Consider the following 15,497-nt stretch of genomic DNA (forward strand, 5'->3'; position numbering starts at 1 on the left):
GGAGGTGCACATGAACCTCTGTCTCTTAAAATAGATTGGGTAAACACACAGAGTTGGTTGCTGCAGTTTTCATTAGAAACACTGGTATAAAAGATTGATTGATTTTGGTGACGGGTTCATGAATGCCTTGATATTCTTAGGGAAATGAGTGGGAAATGTGATACTGGTATACTTGCTAAAGATTCTGTTTTGTCTTGTGGAGTTGGCCATCACCCTACCACCCCCGTAAGTGCCCAGCCCCTAACCCCCCTCCGCCATCCCCCCCCCCCCCCCCGGCCCCCTCCCATGTTCCCTCGCTGGTCGTCCGTCAGAGGAAGCTCCTTCTGGGCTGGGCTGTCATGTAGAGGTGGGGCAGTGGTCTGGCCTGTAGTCCCTGGGGTGCGGCAGCAGACACTTACTCGTAGTAAGAGCATCCTCCCACTGTGGCTGTTGGAGGCTGGAAGAAAGAAAAGGAGAGGTGGGGGGAAGGGGGGGTGGAGTGAAGTGGGGGGTGGGGGTGGGGGGGGGGGGGTGGAGTGGGGTGGGGTGGATGAGAGGTGGGGTGTGGTGGAGTGGAGTTGGGTGGGGTGGGGAAAGGACAGGTTGACAGAGATGGGAGAAGATTAGAAAAGGTCAAGAGCATTTCCGATTACTAACAAAAGAAGACACGAGGAACTGCAGGTGCTGAAATCTGGAGCAAAACACAAAGTGCTGGAGTATCTCAAAGTGTGGCGGGGTGGGGAGGAAAAGGTTGACAGAGATGGGAAAAGATTACAAAAAGCCAAGACCATTTCCTATCAGTAATTGAAGAAACAAGGAACTGCAGATGCTGGAATCTTGAGAAAAATGTAAAGTGCTGGAAGAACTCTACAGGCCAGGCATTAACTGTGGAGATGAAAGAATTCTATGGAGCTGTACAGTATGGAAACAGGCCCTTTGGTTCAACAAAGAAACTGACAAGTTACAAGACTTTGTCCATGCCAACCAAGTTGACAGACTGGGCAAGTCCCATTTGCCTGCGTTTTGTCCACATCCCTCTAAACTCATCCAACCCACACATCGGTCCTAATGTCTTCAGAAAGTCATAATTGTAACCGCTTCTATAGTTTCCTCTGGCAGCTCAGAGGATAGCAAGTCTTTGGGCTTCTCCTGGCGGGAGTCATGGGAGTTCAGTCACTGGGTGCCAAGATCCAAGATAGAGATTGATAGATTCTTTTGGATGTTTAGGAGGGTGCGGGACGTGGGGTTTGTGCAGGAGGGTCGTGCGGAGGTGCAAGATTGAGCTCTGCCATTATTGAATGGACGAGCAAGCAATAATTAGAACATGGAACAGTACGACACAAGAACAGGCCCTTCGGCCCACAATGTCTGTGCCGAACATGATGCCAAGACCGACTCTTATCTGCATGCACATAACCCATATCCCACCATTCCCTGCAAATCCATGTGCCCATCCACCCACCGACTCTCAAACGCCACTCTCGTATCTGCCTCCACCACCAGCCCTGGCAGTGCCTTCCAGGCCCCCACCATCCTCTGTGTAAAAAGCTCGCCCCGCATATCTCCTCTAAACTTTTCCTCTCTTGCCTTGATGCTACGCCCTCTTAGTCTTTGTCATTTCCACCCTGGTAAAAAGGTTCTGACTGTCGACCCTATCTATACCCCTACTTTTATCAGGTCTGCCCTCAACATTCAACGCTCCAGAGAAAACAATCTATGTTGTCCAATCTCTGTACATTATGCACAATATGCGTACGTTTTGTGTGGTTAACTGAGTCTGTGTGCCTGTGATGCTGCAAGCAAGATTTACATTGCACCTGGTCCCCACTGGACTTGTGTAAATGACCATAAACTCGATTTGATGACTTCCCAATGACTGAGATCAATTTTATGTGCATAATTTGTGTGTGACACTGCTCCAGTCTCTGCATTTGTCTGCAGATACTGGCCGCTCTGATCGGAGAAGTCAGTCAGTCTGAAGAGGGGTCCCGGCCTGAAATGTCTCCTATCCATGTCTGAAGAATGCTTGACCCGAAACGTCACCCCTGCTCTGCCTGTCTCGCTGAGTTACTCCAGCTTTTTGTGTCTATCCTCCAGAGATGTTGCTGGACCCGCTGAGATATTCCTGCATTCGCCAATTTACGATGAAATTAAACAGAGGAGGGCAGAGGATGGATGGCACAGCGGGGCAGCTGGTAGTGCTGCTGCCTCACTGTGCCAGGGGCCCGGGTTCTACGCAATATTCCAGCATTTGCAGTTCCTCGAGTCTCCACTTACTCACTGTTGGTGTGCGGAAACAGCAATGTTTTGGAAGACAAAAGATTGGCACCGTGGCGCAGGTGGCTGAGCTGCTGCCTCACAGCGACGGAGATCCGGGTTCGATCCTGACCTGGGGTGCTGTCTGTATGTTCTCCCTGTGATCGCGTGGGGTTTTTTATTCCGGGTGCTCCTGTTTCCTCCCACACTCCCAAAGACGTGCGGGTCTGTAGGTTAATTGGCCCTCAGTAAACTGCCCCCTAGTGTGAGATTTGGAGTTCATAAGTTCACGAGTCATAGGATCAGAAGTAGGCCATTTAGCCCATCGAGTCTACTCCACCATTCAATCATGGCTGATCTATCTTTCTCTCTCAACCCCATTCTCCTGCTTTCTCCCCATAATCCCTGGCAGCCGTACTAATCAAGTCTCTGTCAATCTCGGTATTAAAAGTGTTTGTCTGTTGTCTGTGGCAATAATTTCCACAGATTCACCGCCCTCTGGATAAAGAAATACCTCCTCATCTCCTTTCAAAAGGTACATGTGACAATAATAAACTAAACTAAACTAGATGTGTCGGGCAGAACAGCAGATGCTGGTTTAAACCAAAGATAGAAGAAGGGTCTTGAGTGGAAACCTCACCCATTCCTTCTCCCCACAGATGCTACTTAAACTAAGCTAGACATGTCTCTGCATTCAGTAAGAGGGCCTTACCTCTCCACAGCCCGGCACAGGGCTTGCCCATCTTCCCTGGACCTCTCCCCATCCTCTCATGGCTGCCCCCCAGCTCCGTTTCTCTCTCCCCAGCCGTGGCCTGTAGTCACCGTTCGGTGGCCCCTCCATGGGGCCTCTCCCCGTGGTCTTCGTGCCCGGGACCTCCGCGTCCTTGGCTTCCTCCCCGTGCCGGGAACCGCAAGGGGCCCCGCAGCCCGGCAACGCTCCCCTCCAGGCCTTCTTGTCTCTGGCCGGCTTGCCGTTGCTCCCGGCAAGGCGGGCAGTCTCTCCGCCGTTCTCTGCCCGCCCCGTGGCACGGCCCGCGGCCTCTGATCCACCGTCATCTTTAGCCTCGCCGCTGTGGACGCAAGACCGCAATCAATCAAGATGGAGCAAGAGGTAACCAATGGAGCAGCTACAAACCACCCTTGACATTGGGTCACCAGCCAAGGCCACTCTGCCCCTTGCCTCTGCTGGCCCTTCTCACAAAGAACATAGAACAGTACAGCACAGGATCAGGCCCTTCGGCCCACAACGCCATGCTTAGAACGTTGATGCGTTTAAGAGGAGACTGAACAAGTGGAGGGGAGAGAAAGGAACGGAAGGTCACACTGAGAGATGGCGATGGGGTAGGAACAGAACCGTGGTTGGGCTGAATGGCCTGTGCCTCAAATATACTGTGTAAGGCTTTGTCCTGAATTCTTCGCAGAAATTTCAGCAATTTAGCTCCCATCACCAACTAGAGAGCAGTCCAGGCCTCATCTACCTCATTGGAGACCCTCGGACTATCTTTAATCGGACTTTACTTGGCTTTATCTGCCACTAAATGCTATCCCCTTTACCCTGTATCTGTACACTGTAGATGGACTGATTGTAGATGGTCTTTCCATTCACGGGTTAGCACCCCACAAAATCTTTTCATTATACCGGGGTATACATGACAATAAACTAAACTAAACTAAACCCTTTGCCCCTTGAATGATTGCAGTGAACCTTTCTCTGAACCGCCTTGAACATAAGTATACCCGTTTGTAAATAACACGATAAAAACTGTACACAGTGCACCAGATGCCATCTCAGCAGAGCCCTGGATAATTTGAAATTTTACGATCTGTTATTGAATTATCTGCTGACATTGAGAAAAAGATCTTGCCTTGGCAAGACTTCTATGGTCTATATTTTAATGTATTTCTCTGCAGTCCACGTCACAAAGTGGTGACCAGATATAATTGACTCCTTTCTTTAATCTCCTGCTGAGGCTGCTTGGATGATTGGTTGTAAAATTGGTCAGCTGGTTACATTCTTGTGCCAGCCCTTTATCGTTCTGGCCGTCTCTATCTTTCAGTCTGAAGAAGGGCTCCAACCCGATTCCTTCTCTCCAGACATGCTGCCTGACCAGCTGAGTTACTCCAGCATTTTGTGTCTTCTTTTGTGTCTTTCTACAGGAATACATTTTGGTTACATTGATGGGTTACTGATAGCTGTGTGGGTTTGGTCTATTCATAGAGTCACACAGTGCGGTAACAGGCCCTTCAGCCCAACTTGCCCATGCCGACCCAAATGTCCCTCTACACTAGTCCCATATCCCTCTAAACCTATCCTATCCTATAAGTACCAGTCTTAATGTTTCTTAAACATTGTGATAGTACCTGCCTCAACTACCTCCTCCCACAGCTCATTCCATACACCCACAAAAAGTTGGCTCTCAGATTCCTTTCGCCCCTCACTTTAAAGCCATGTCCTCTGGTTCTTGATTCCCCTACTCTGGGCAAATGACTGTGCATTTACCCTATCTGTTCCTCTTCTTCTTCTTCTTGCATATGGCGTGCACAGCCTAAAGTTGTAGGACAACTTGTTTTATTTGATCTTATTTGATTGTGCACACCGGGTTGATTGCATTCGTTGAAACAGGGCGGACCACGTGAAGGTTGCAATCTCCAACCCCTCTGTTTCTCTCAAGATCTTGTATACATTTTTTTTCTTTTTAAAGTCATATAGGAGGGATTGCATTATTTTTAATACATATAGGAGGGAAATAGGGCCTTTGGCCCAACTTGCCCATGCTGACCAAGATGCCCCATCTACACCAGTCCCACCTGCCTGTGTTAGGGTTGTGGCTTAGAATGCTTTCGGTCTCAAAGATAGACACAGCACAGAAACTGGCCCTTCGGCCCACCCTCTCCATGATGACCATTGTACTTGTGGAAACACAAGGAACTGCACATGCTGGTTTACAAAAAAAAAGACACAAAGTGCTGGAGTAACTCAGCGGGTCAGGCAGCCTCAAGAATGGTCTGATCCCAAGAAGGGTCCTGACCTGAAACGTTGTCTGTCTAGATGCTGCCTGACCCGCTGAGTTCCTCCAACACCTTGTGTTTTGCTCGCGGTTCCAACCTCTGCAGATCTTTTTGCTCCAACGAGGGTGGTTTAGAATGCAAACAACTGAAACAATTTATTAGATTAGTGTCAATTGAATTATTAGCCGGAGGATTTGTGACTCAGCAAACACATCCAATAACTTTATTGCTTCATTGGGTCACGAGGGAGCACTTGAGACATTTGTACATGCTGGAGTCTTTCTACCAGTTCCACTTCAGAGCACCTGTAATTGGTTCCACGGGGAGATTGGAAAGAACTCTGGGTACTCGGCACGACCCGCATTTAATAACTGGGGACAAAAGAGACTGGAATCTTGTGCAAAAAGTGCTGGGGGAACTCAGTAGGCCAGGCAGCGTCTGTGGAGGGAAATTGACAGACAACTTTTCAGATCTATGTAGGAAGGAGCTGCAGATGCTGGGTTATACCAAAAATAGACACAGAATGTTAGAGTAACTCAGCGGGTCAGGCAGCAACTCTGGAGAAGAAGGATAGATGAGGTTTCAGGTTAGAACCTCTCTTCAGACTGGAAGTCTATCTTCAGACGTTTCAGGTCAGGACCCTTTTTGAGATCTGACCCGATTGAAAAGCCTCTTAAATACCACTGTGGTACCTGCCTCCCCTGTGGTGTGTTGCAGGTGCCCCCCACCCTCTGTGTGAAGTTGCTCCGCACTTCTCTCTAAAGGGCCTGTCGCACTTGGGCGACCTAATCCACGAGTTCTGGCGAGTTTGCCCTCGACATACTCGCAGCATGGTCGACACGAGGTCGTAGGAGGTCTTCGTAACTCTCCTTCATGCTCGAGAGTGGTCTCCGCGTACACGAGGCCTTAGCTAGGTCGCGGCGTTTTTTTCAATATGTTTTAAAATGCCCGCGAGTAAAAAAAGGTCGCCATGGAAACAATCGATACTTTTTTTACTCGTAGGTTTAGTCGTAGTAGGTCGTAGTAGGTCGACATGTTAGTCGTAGGTAATCGAGGGTAGTCGAAGGTAGTCATAGATAGTCTTCAACATAGTCGAAGGGAGGTCGAAGGGAGGTCGAAGGGAGGTCGTCTTCACTCTCCACTATTCGGTGTCCAATTTTCCCAAAGTTAGTCGTAGCTAGTCGAAGCTGGTCTTCAACATGGTTGAAGGAGGTCTTCTACATAGTTGAAGGAGGTCTTCAACATGTTATTATTTTAAACTCTTCTAAACTCGCCAATTAGGTCGCCCAAGTGGGACAGCCCCTTTAAACTTTGCCCCTCTCACCTTAAATCTATGCCCTCTGGTGTTGGACATTTTTACCCTGGGTAAAAAGGCTCTGAATATCTACCGTATCTATGCCTCTCACAATTTTATGTCATTCCATCAGGTCTTCCCGCAACCTCTGGCGTTCCAGAGAACATATCCAAGCCTGTCCAACCTACCCCTGTAGCCAATAGGTGCAGTGAGTGCACGGAACAAGCGTTGCCTCCATCTTAGTAACCAGACAACAGAGAGCAGCCAAAATTATGTTTACCTCAGTTGCTTACATGTTACTGGCTGTAAAAGTCCAACCAAGGTAACTCTCCAAATATATGGAGGTGTCTCCGTTAAACTACAAGAACTATTTTTGCATGGAGGGTACAATATGGATTGAATGACAGATAGAGTAAATGGGTATAAATCACCGAGTCATTCACAAGTCATCTACAGTGTCCAATAAATTATCTGGAAGATGATTACTTTCATAGAACATGATTACTAATCAATGCAATTCTCCTTATTGTCCCAGCCTTCAGGGATTTGTCACTCAGAAAGTCATTTTGATTGATTGATTGATTGAATTGGTTGAAAGGCACAGCATGGAAACAGGCCCTTCAGCCTACCGAGTCCACACTGACCCATCCATCGCCTGTTTTCCCTAGTTCCATGGTGCACAAAAAAGCTGGAGAAACTCAGCGGGTGCAGCAGCATCTATGGAGCGAAGGAAATAGGCAACGTTTCGGGCCGAAACCCTTCTTCAGACGATTTTCCAGCATCTGCAGTTCTTTCTTAAATGCCCTAGTTCCATGTTAGCCCACTTTCTCACCCATTCCTTATACGCTTTGCAGAGGGCCAACTACCCTACAAACCCGCACGACTTTGGGATGTGGGAGGAAACTGAAGCACCCGGAGAAAACCCACGTGGTCGCAGGGAGAACGTACAAACTCCGTGCAGGCAGCACCCGAGGTCAGGATTGAACCCAGGTCTCTGGCGCTGGGGGGCAGCGGCTCTACCAGCTGTGCCACGGTGCCCCTCTGTCACTGTGCCGCATTTGACGTATACCTGGATGATCGGAGTGCAGGAACCAGAAGAGAGGTGGGCCATTCAGCCCCTCAGGCCTGCTGTACGTTCATCAAGATCATGGCTGAGAATTTATCGGGATGCATGGCAGCATGGTTTGGGAACAGCTCCATCCAAGTCCGTAAGTAATTGCAGAGAGTTGTGGACTCAGCGCAGACCATCAAACAAACGAACCTCCCTTCCATTGACTGCATCTACACTTCACGCTGCCTCGGCAAGGCCACCAGCACAATCAAGGATCATTCATCGCAGTCACTCCCTCTTCTCACCTCTCCATCAGGCAAGAGGTACAGAAGTGTGAAAATGCACACCTCCGGATTCAGGGACAGTTGTTATCAGGCAACTGAACTGTCCTATCATTAACTAGGGAGCAGTCCTGACCATTCATCTACCTCATTGGAGACCATCAAACTATCCAATTTTTCTGGACTTTATCTCTTGCACTAATATAATAACTAATAACTAAATATTATTCCCTTTATCCTATATCTGTACACTGGGGACAGCTTGATTTTAATTAAGTATAGTCTTTTTCACTGACCAGATAGCATGCAACAATAAAGTGTTTCACTGTACCTCAGTACATGTGACAATAAGAAACTAAACTAATGCAAAATAGAGATAGTGAGAGAAATGAGCTGGGGAGAGAATGTGAGAGAGAAAGAGAGAGGGAGAGAGAGACATTTCCTGGGTGCCGGCCCTACACCCCAACATGAGCCGCCTCTCTGAGATGGCCAGGGTGCCGTTCCGTGATGTTCCTGCGCACTCCACACCTCCTCCACTTGGTCTTCCGATCGGACACGCCCTGGCGGTCCATGTCACCATCTGATGGCGGGAGCGGTCCCCAGTGGAGGTCTCTCTACGAGGGAGTCCTCCCCCTTTACACCGGGGACCTGGGATGGAGAGTGTTGCACAGAGCCGTGGTGTGTAATAAACTTTTGAGTCGGTTCACGGACTCGCCAACTGCCTGTAACTTCAGCGGCGAGGAAGAGACCCACATGTATATGAAGTGTGAGGTGTTGCTGCCCCTTTACCAATATCTGAAGGGGCTGCTCCTCACGTTTTGGCTACATTTTAGCCACACGATCCTGGTGTTTGGGCACAGGGGGAGGGCCGATCGGGAAGGTGGCATCTCTCGGTCTGTTCTGCTCCTGGGCCTGGCCAAGGTGGGCATTCGCGGGTCCAGGCAGCGGGCGGTCGATGGTCAGACCACAGTCGTCTGCCTGCCCCTCTTTCGGGCCTACATCCGTGCTCACGTGTCCCTGGAGAGGGAACACGCGGTGACCATGGGGACTCCGGAGGCCTTCCGTGAACGCTGGTCACCGGGGGGGGGGGGGGGGGGGGGGGTGGAAATAAAAGGGTGAGAGAGAGGGCGAGATAGAGAGCTAAATAAACAAATATGAGGGCAAGACAGAGAGAAAGTGAGAGAGAGAGAGAGAGAGAGAGAGAGAGAGAGAGAGAGAGAGAGAGAGAGAGAGAGAGAAGAAGAGAGAAGAGAGAGAGAGAGAGAGAGAGAGGACGGAGCGAGAGGTGAGAGCGAGTAGGGATAGAGAGAAGAGAGAGAGAGGAAGTAGAGGACATAGGAGGAGGCTTCTGGATTTACTCCGCCTCTCGCTTCGTTTCCTGTTCGCCCCCTGGCGCTTTCGCGTTCCTCGTTCGGGCCCCTGAATCTCCGCTGTATCATCGCCGGGCCACGAGGCCAGCGCGCTGAGAGAGAGAGAGAGAGAGAGACTGTGAGTGTGCTGTACTTGCTAACAGTCCAACTGGACATGGAAAATGAGACTGGAAGGAGGAAGCTACAACAAATGACAAGTTATGGGTGAGACTCTTACAGAAATCCGATCCCTTGATGTGATTACTTTGATTGTGTGCCAAATCAAATATGTTGTTATACCCTTCTCACACCAGTAATAGCATTTTTATAATTAATATTTGAATAAGTCTTTGCTGAGACTCCATAAATATTTGTCCAGCTGCCTTGGAATGCGATAAAAAGGAAAAAAATGGCCCTGGCTTCGTTTCCTCATTAACAGTGTGGGCAGCGTGATGCTTCAGTCAGTATTGAAGAATACAGGATTTCTGGTCCAAACCCAGTTAGCCGCCTGCCAGCCAGTTCTCCCTGAAGCTGAGGCATATCTCCAGGGATGGGGTCCTTGAAGGCATCGCGGAGCAGCAGGTAGTGCTGATGCCTCACAGCGCCAGACACCCGGGCTCGATCCTGACCTCGGGTACGGTCTGTGTGTGGAGTTTGTGCGTTCTCCCTGTGACCGTCGGGGTTTCCTCCGGGCGCTCTGGTTTCTTCCAACGTTCCCAAAAAGACCTGCGGGTATGTAGTTGGACACAAAATGCTGCAGTGACTCAGCGGGTGAGGCAGCATCTCTGGAGAGAAGGAATGGGCGACGTTTCGAGTCGAGACCCTTCTTCAGACTGATCAATGGTTACGGGTTTGTAGTTTATTTGGCCCTCTATCAATTGCCCCCCTAAATGTGTAGGGAGTGCATGAGAGAGAGGCATATGATAGAACTAGTGTGAATGGGTGATTGATGGCCAGCATGAACTTGATGGGCCTAAGGGCCTGTTTCAATGCTGCAACTCCAAACTAAACTAAACTAAACTAAACAGGTTTGTAGGTTAATCGGCCCTCTGTAAATTGCCCCCAGTGTGTACGGAATGGATGAGAAAGTGGGATAACATAGAACTAGTGTGAATGGGTGATCGATGGTCGGTGTGGACTCGGTGGGCCGAAGAGCCAGTCTCCATGCTGTATCTCTAAACCAAGTTTGGATATTAGCCTGGATGTCCCATTGTCAGAGCTTGATCAGTAACCCTGCTGTGAAGCATTGCACTGCATTAACCATCCTATTTAAATGCAAATTGTTGCCTGCACTGTCATACATCCATTCCCTCATTGCCAGGTGTTACTGAATGCTGATGGACTGCAATGCTTTCTTCCACCAAAATAGTCATTGAAACTCAAAATAATTCATTGGATACAACCACCGGAGGAAGGTGATGAATTCGAGCCGGCTACAATATGCCTCACTTTACTGAGCATTCGAGCCGGCTACAATATGCCTCACTTTACTGAGCATACGGAATATGCAGACAAATTCAAGACACAGAGTGCTGGAAAAACACAGCTGGTCAGGCAGCATCATCGCTGGAGAACATGGATAGGTGATGCTTCAGGTCGGGACCCTTCTTCAGAGCTGGCAGGGGGTCGCAGGGGTAGAATTACCGGCTGACAGTGCCAGAGATCTAGGTTCGATCCTGACTACGGGTGCTGTCTGTATGGAGTTTGAAGGTTCTCCCTGCGACCACGTGGGTTTTCTCCTGGCGCTCCGGTTTCCCCCCACACTCCAATGACGATCAGGTTTGTAGGTTAATTGGCTGCAGTAAAATTGTAAACTGTCCCCAGTGTGTAGGATAGTGCTAGTGCACGGGGTGATCGCTGGTCGATGCGGACTCGGTGGGGCAAAGGGCTTGTTGCCATGATCTATCTCTGAAGTCTAGAGTGGGGACAATCTAACCTGTTATGGGCCAATCTACATTTCCGTCCCCTGTGCCACTGGACAGATGGCACTGAGAGAGGTTGGTGACACTGTGATAGGATGCTCTGCTTGTCTCAGGCACCTTGGGACAAACCGGCAGAGACACATCACTTGATATAATTCCTGTGCCTGTCTCAATCTACAAAGACCAAAATCAGGTTATAAATAAACTCAAGACGCCTCAGGGAACAAGCTGTCGGCTGCAGTTAGAGTCCCTTTGTCCCTTGCGATTAGATTTAACAAGTGTGGTGAGCAGGAGCATGATTGCAGGCTGATTAAAAGTGGCAGTGTGTTCACATGTGTCTCTACATCATTGTTCACTGCTTGCAACAAGGTGACGTGCTGATTTGCTCCATACCCCCAACAATCCTTCTTCAGGGCCACATAGATCTTCGGGTCGTAGAACTGTACAGCACGGAAACAGACCCTTCGGCCCACCTTGTCCGTGCCGACCAAATCGGCATGTTGGGCAAATCCCATTTGCCTGCATTTGGCCCACATCTCTCTAAACCCCCTTTCAGTGGAGGGAATGAATAGTCGACGTTTCAGGTCAGGACCCTACTTCAGAAAAGGGGCCCAGACCCAAAACGTCTGAAGAAGGGCCATCTTCTTTGCCTGTCTATTCCCTCCACAGATACTGCCTGATTCACTGAGTTACTCCAGCAGTTTTGTATTGTACTCAAGATTCTAGCAACTGCAATTCCTGTTATTTAACCTATTGGGCTTGCCCCATTTCCTTGCATTTGGCCCATATCCATCTAAACCCTTCCTATCTGCATATCTGTCCAGATGTCATAATTGCACCCACTTCTAAGATGATTAACATAATTAACCTACAAATCCGCACGTTTTGGGGAGTGTGGGAGGGAACCGGAGCACCCGGAGAAAGCCCACGTGGTCACAGGGAGAACGTGCAAGCTCCATACAGACAGCACCAGTAGTCAGGATTGAACCAGGGTCTCTGGGGTTGTGAGGCAGCAGCTCTGCGCCACTGTGCCAGTGTGCGTTACCTCCGGTTGCTCCAGTTTTCTCTCACATTCCAACTATGTGCGGGTTTGTAGGTTAATTGAGCTCGATTGCCGGTGATTTTCTTAATTGACGTTTAGGTGACGGAGCTTGTACCTTCCCCCTGTGACCACGTGGGTTTTCTCCGGGTGTTCTGCATTACTCTCAGGTGCCCAAGGACGTGCGGGTTTGTAGATTAATTGGCTTCTGTAAATTGTCCCTAGTGTGGGCGATAGAACTAGTGTACGGGTGATCGCTGGTCGGTGCGGACTCGGTGGGCCGAAGGGCGCCATGACTCTAAACTAAACTAAACGTGCGCCAAGGTTGCAGGTCGGGAGTGGGCAGGGCCGAAGATGGCCTGGTTGGGTTGCTCCTAGGCCTGGCCAAGCTGGCCATCCGCGAGTCATGGCACCAGGCGGAAGAGGGCTTTGCCCGAGCAGGATGCTTGGCCCTTTACCAGGGTTACGTCGGTGCCCGGGTGGCGTTAGAGAGCGACATAGTTGTATAGTAGTTATTTAGTATATTTGCAGCATAGTTGTTTAGAAATTTAGTGTCTGAACAATTTGGAGATTTTCTAATATGTTGGTGGGTGTGTCACCACGGTTTTATTCTGTATCGTGATAGTAATTAAATAAATTATTTTTGATACAAAAACAAAATGGTTGCAAGACTCAGATTTGAACCGGTGACACATCTGACTCAGAGGGCCCTCCCGCTGAGCTGTGGTTTCCGCCGAGAGATAACTGCACTCTCTGCACGGCTTTCTTTTAGCAACCCGAGTGTTTCCACGTCACTGCTCCCGAATCACTCCTGATATCTCTGCCTGCTGAGTCCAATCATCATCCACCCACGGACGCACAAAGGGAGCTCAGCTTCAATAACTTCACTGGACAACTTCACCCTACTCCAAGCAATACCATTAAATGGTGATTAGTGCCATTCCCAAGCACAACACGACATCTTGTTGCGGCTCAGAATGAAATCGCCGGTGTTTGTGGTTGACTGTAGTTTTAGTTTATTTTATATTGTTGTCGTGTGTGGAGAGGTGCAGTGAAAAGCAACTGAACCATCGTATCACCATCCTGACCGCACTTTTACCTCATTCGAGGCCCTCGGACTATCTTTAATCGGACTTTACTGGATTTTATCTTGCACTAAACATTATTCCCTTTATCATGCACCTGTACACTGTGGACGGCTTGATTGTAATCATGTACAGTCTTTCAGCTGACTTGCGGCAATTAGACTAGCACACGTATGAGTTTCACATGACCTTCCCGTGTCCTGGCGGTAGCTCTGTGGCGTGGTGAGCAAGTTGTCCCCTGGCTGCCAGTCTCGCTGGCTGCTCATCGTGGCTCGCACGGGCTGTCAGTAAACGTGGTGCATAACCTGCACACTTCTGACAAGCTGACATCTGTGTGTGTGTGTGTGTCTCAGTCTATATGCTTGTGTCAGTATGTGTGTGTATGTGTGTGAGTATGTGTATTTATCTGTGTGTCTGTGCATATGTGTGTGTCAGTGTGAGTGTGTGTCAGTGTGAGTGTGTGTCAGTGGAAGTGTGTGTCAGTGTGAGTGCATGTGTCAGTGTGATTGTGTGTATGCGCGTGAGTGTCTGTGTATATGTCTGTGTGTGTCTGTGTATGTGTGTGTATGTTTCTATGGCTGTGTGTGTATGTGTGTATGTATGAATGTGTGTCAGTGTGAGTGTGTGTGTTAATGTGTGTGTGTATGTGTGTGAGTGTGTGTGTTAATGTGTGTGTGTGTGTGTGAGTGTGTTTGTTAATGTGTGTGAATGTGTGTGACTGTGCGTGTGTGAATGTGTGTCAGTGTGAGTGCATGTGTGAGTGTGAATGTTTGTCAGCGTGAGTGTGTGTGTTAGTGTGTATGAGTGTGAGAGTGTGCGTGGGTGTGAATGTGTATCAGTGTGAGTGTGTGTGTGTGTGTTGGATGGACACCTCACCAGCTAGGTCTTCAGATGAGCTGGGGAGTGGGTGGGAGGGAGTGGAGGGTAAATGCAGCAAGTGGGTGAAGAGCTGGAGGTCAATAAAGACCAGGACCAGCTAAGGGCCGGCTATACATGACCTCTGGCAGGGTGGTTCTCTGGTCGGCCCATTGTTGGCTTGTGAAAAGTGTGACCTCAAGAGAGATACTATGTGGTGAACTGTGGAACTGGTGAAACGACTAGGGTGGAGGAAGAGGGAGTGGGGAGTGTTATTAGAAGTTACTTAAAATTAGAGAATTCTAATTCCTTCGAATCCAGTCCGCAATCTGGTACAGCTCTGCTGCACCCTCCCCAAAGTCTCCACATCCTTCCTGTAATGGGCCGACCAGAACTGCGCCCATTACTCAAAACATGGATGAACCAATGTTTTATAAAGCCGCTGCATGATTTCCTGACTCTTATATTCAATGCCCCGATCAACAAAGGCAAGCATAACATGATACTTCATGAACAGGGATGAACATAGAGAGCATACTGTCGGGTTGCATCAGAGCATGGTTTGGGAACAGCTCTGCCCAAGACCGCAAGAAATTGCAGAGAATTGTAGACGTCACCCAGTCCATCACACACACATATACCAATGTCCCCACCAATTACTCCATCTACACTTCACGCTGCCTCAGAAATGCAGCCAACATAATCAAAGACTTGTGCACCCCGGTCATTCCTTCTTCTACCCGCTCCCGTCCGGCAGAAGATACAGGAGCTTGAAAGCGTACACCACGAGACTCGGGGACAGTTTCTTCCCCTCTGTTATCAGGCCGGACGTTATGGATGGTCCTTCCATAACATTGAAACATAGAAAATAGGTGCAGGAGTAGGCCATTCGGCCCTTCCATCCTCCACCGCCATTCAATATGATCATGGCTGATCATCCAACTCAGTATCCTGTACCTGCCTTCTCTCCATACCCCCTGATCCCTTTAGCCACAAGGGCCACATCTAACTCCCTCTTAAATATAGCCAATGAACTGGCCTCAACTACCTTCTGCGGGAGAGAATTCCACAGATTCACCACTCTCTGTGTGAAAAATGTTTTTCTCATCTCGATCCTAAAAGATTTCCCCCTTATCCTTAAACTGTTACCCCTTGTTCTGGACTTCCCCAACATCGGGAACAATCTTCCTGCATCTAGCCTGTCCAACCCCTTAAGAATTTTGTAAGCTAGGGTACTGTCCAATTCACCTCTACCCCATAGCGGACATTGACCTTTGTCTCTGGAATCAATGTGCTAGATGCTGAGAACAATTTTCCGCACTCTGTATCTTCCCCTTTGCTCTCCCTATTGTACCTGTTTGACTTGGTTGTATTTAT

General features: G+C 49.0%; 1 protein-coding gene across 1 annotated transcript in view; it reads right to left on the bottom strand.

The window, feature by feature from the left end:
- Positions 1-281: 281 nt before the first annotated feature.
- LOC116981253 (zinc finger matrin-type protein 4-like) overlaps positions 282-15,497 on the bottom strand; it is a 129,827-nt gene continuing 114,611 nt past the window's right edge. Inside the window, exons 7-8 of the mRNA XM_033034144.1 lie at positions 2,948-3,305; positions 282-436 (exon numbers count right to left, since the gene is read on the bottom strand). Of these exons, the coding sequence (XP_032890035.1) occupies positions 395-436; positions 2,948-3,305 (400 nt within the window). The 3' untranslated portion in view covers positions 282-394. The remainder of the gene's footprint in view (positions 437-2,947; positions 3,306-15,497) is intronic.

The sequence above is a fragment of the Amblyraja radiata genome, chromosome 15 (genome assembly GCF_010909765.2).
Source record: "Amblyraja radiata isolate CabotCenter1 chromosome 15, sAmbRad1.1.pri, whole genome shotgun sequence".
In the NCBI taxonomy this organism is placed as follows: domain Eukaryota; kingdom Metazoa; phylum Chordata; class Chondrichthyes; order Rajiformes; family Rajidae; genus Amblyraja; species Amblyraja radiata.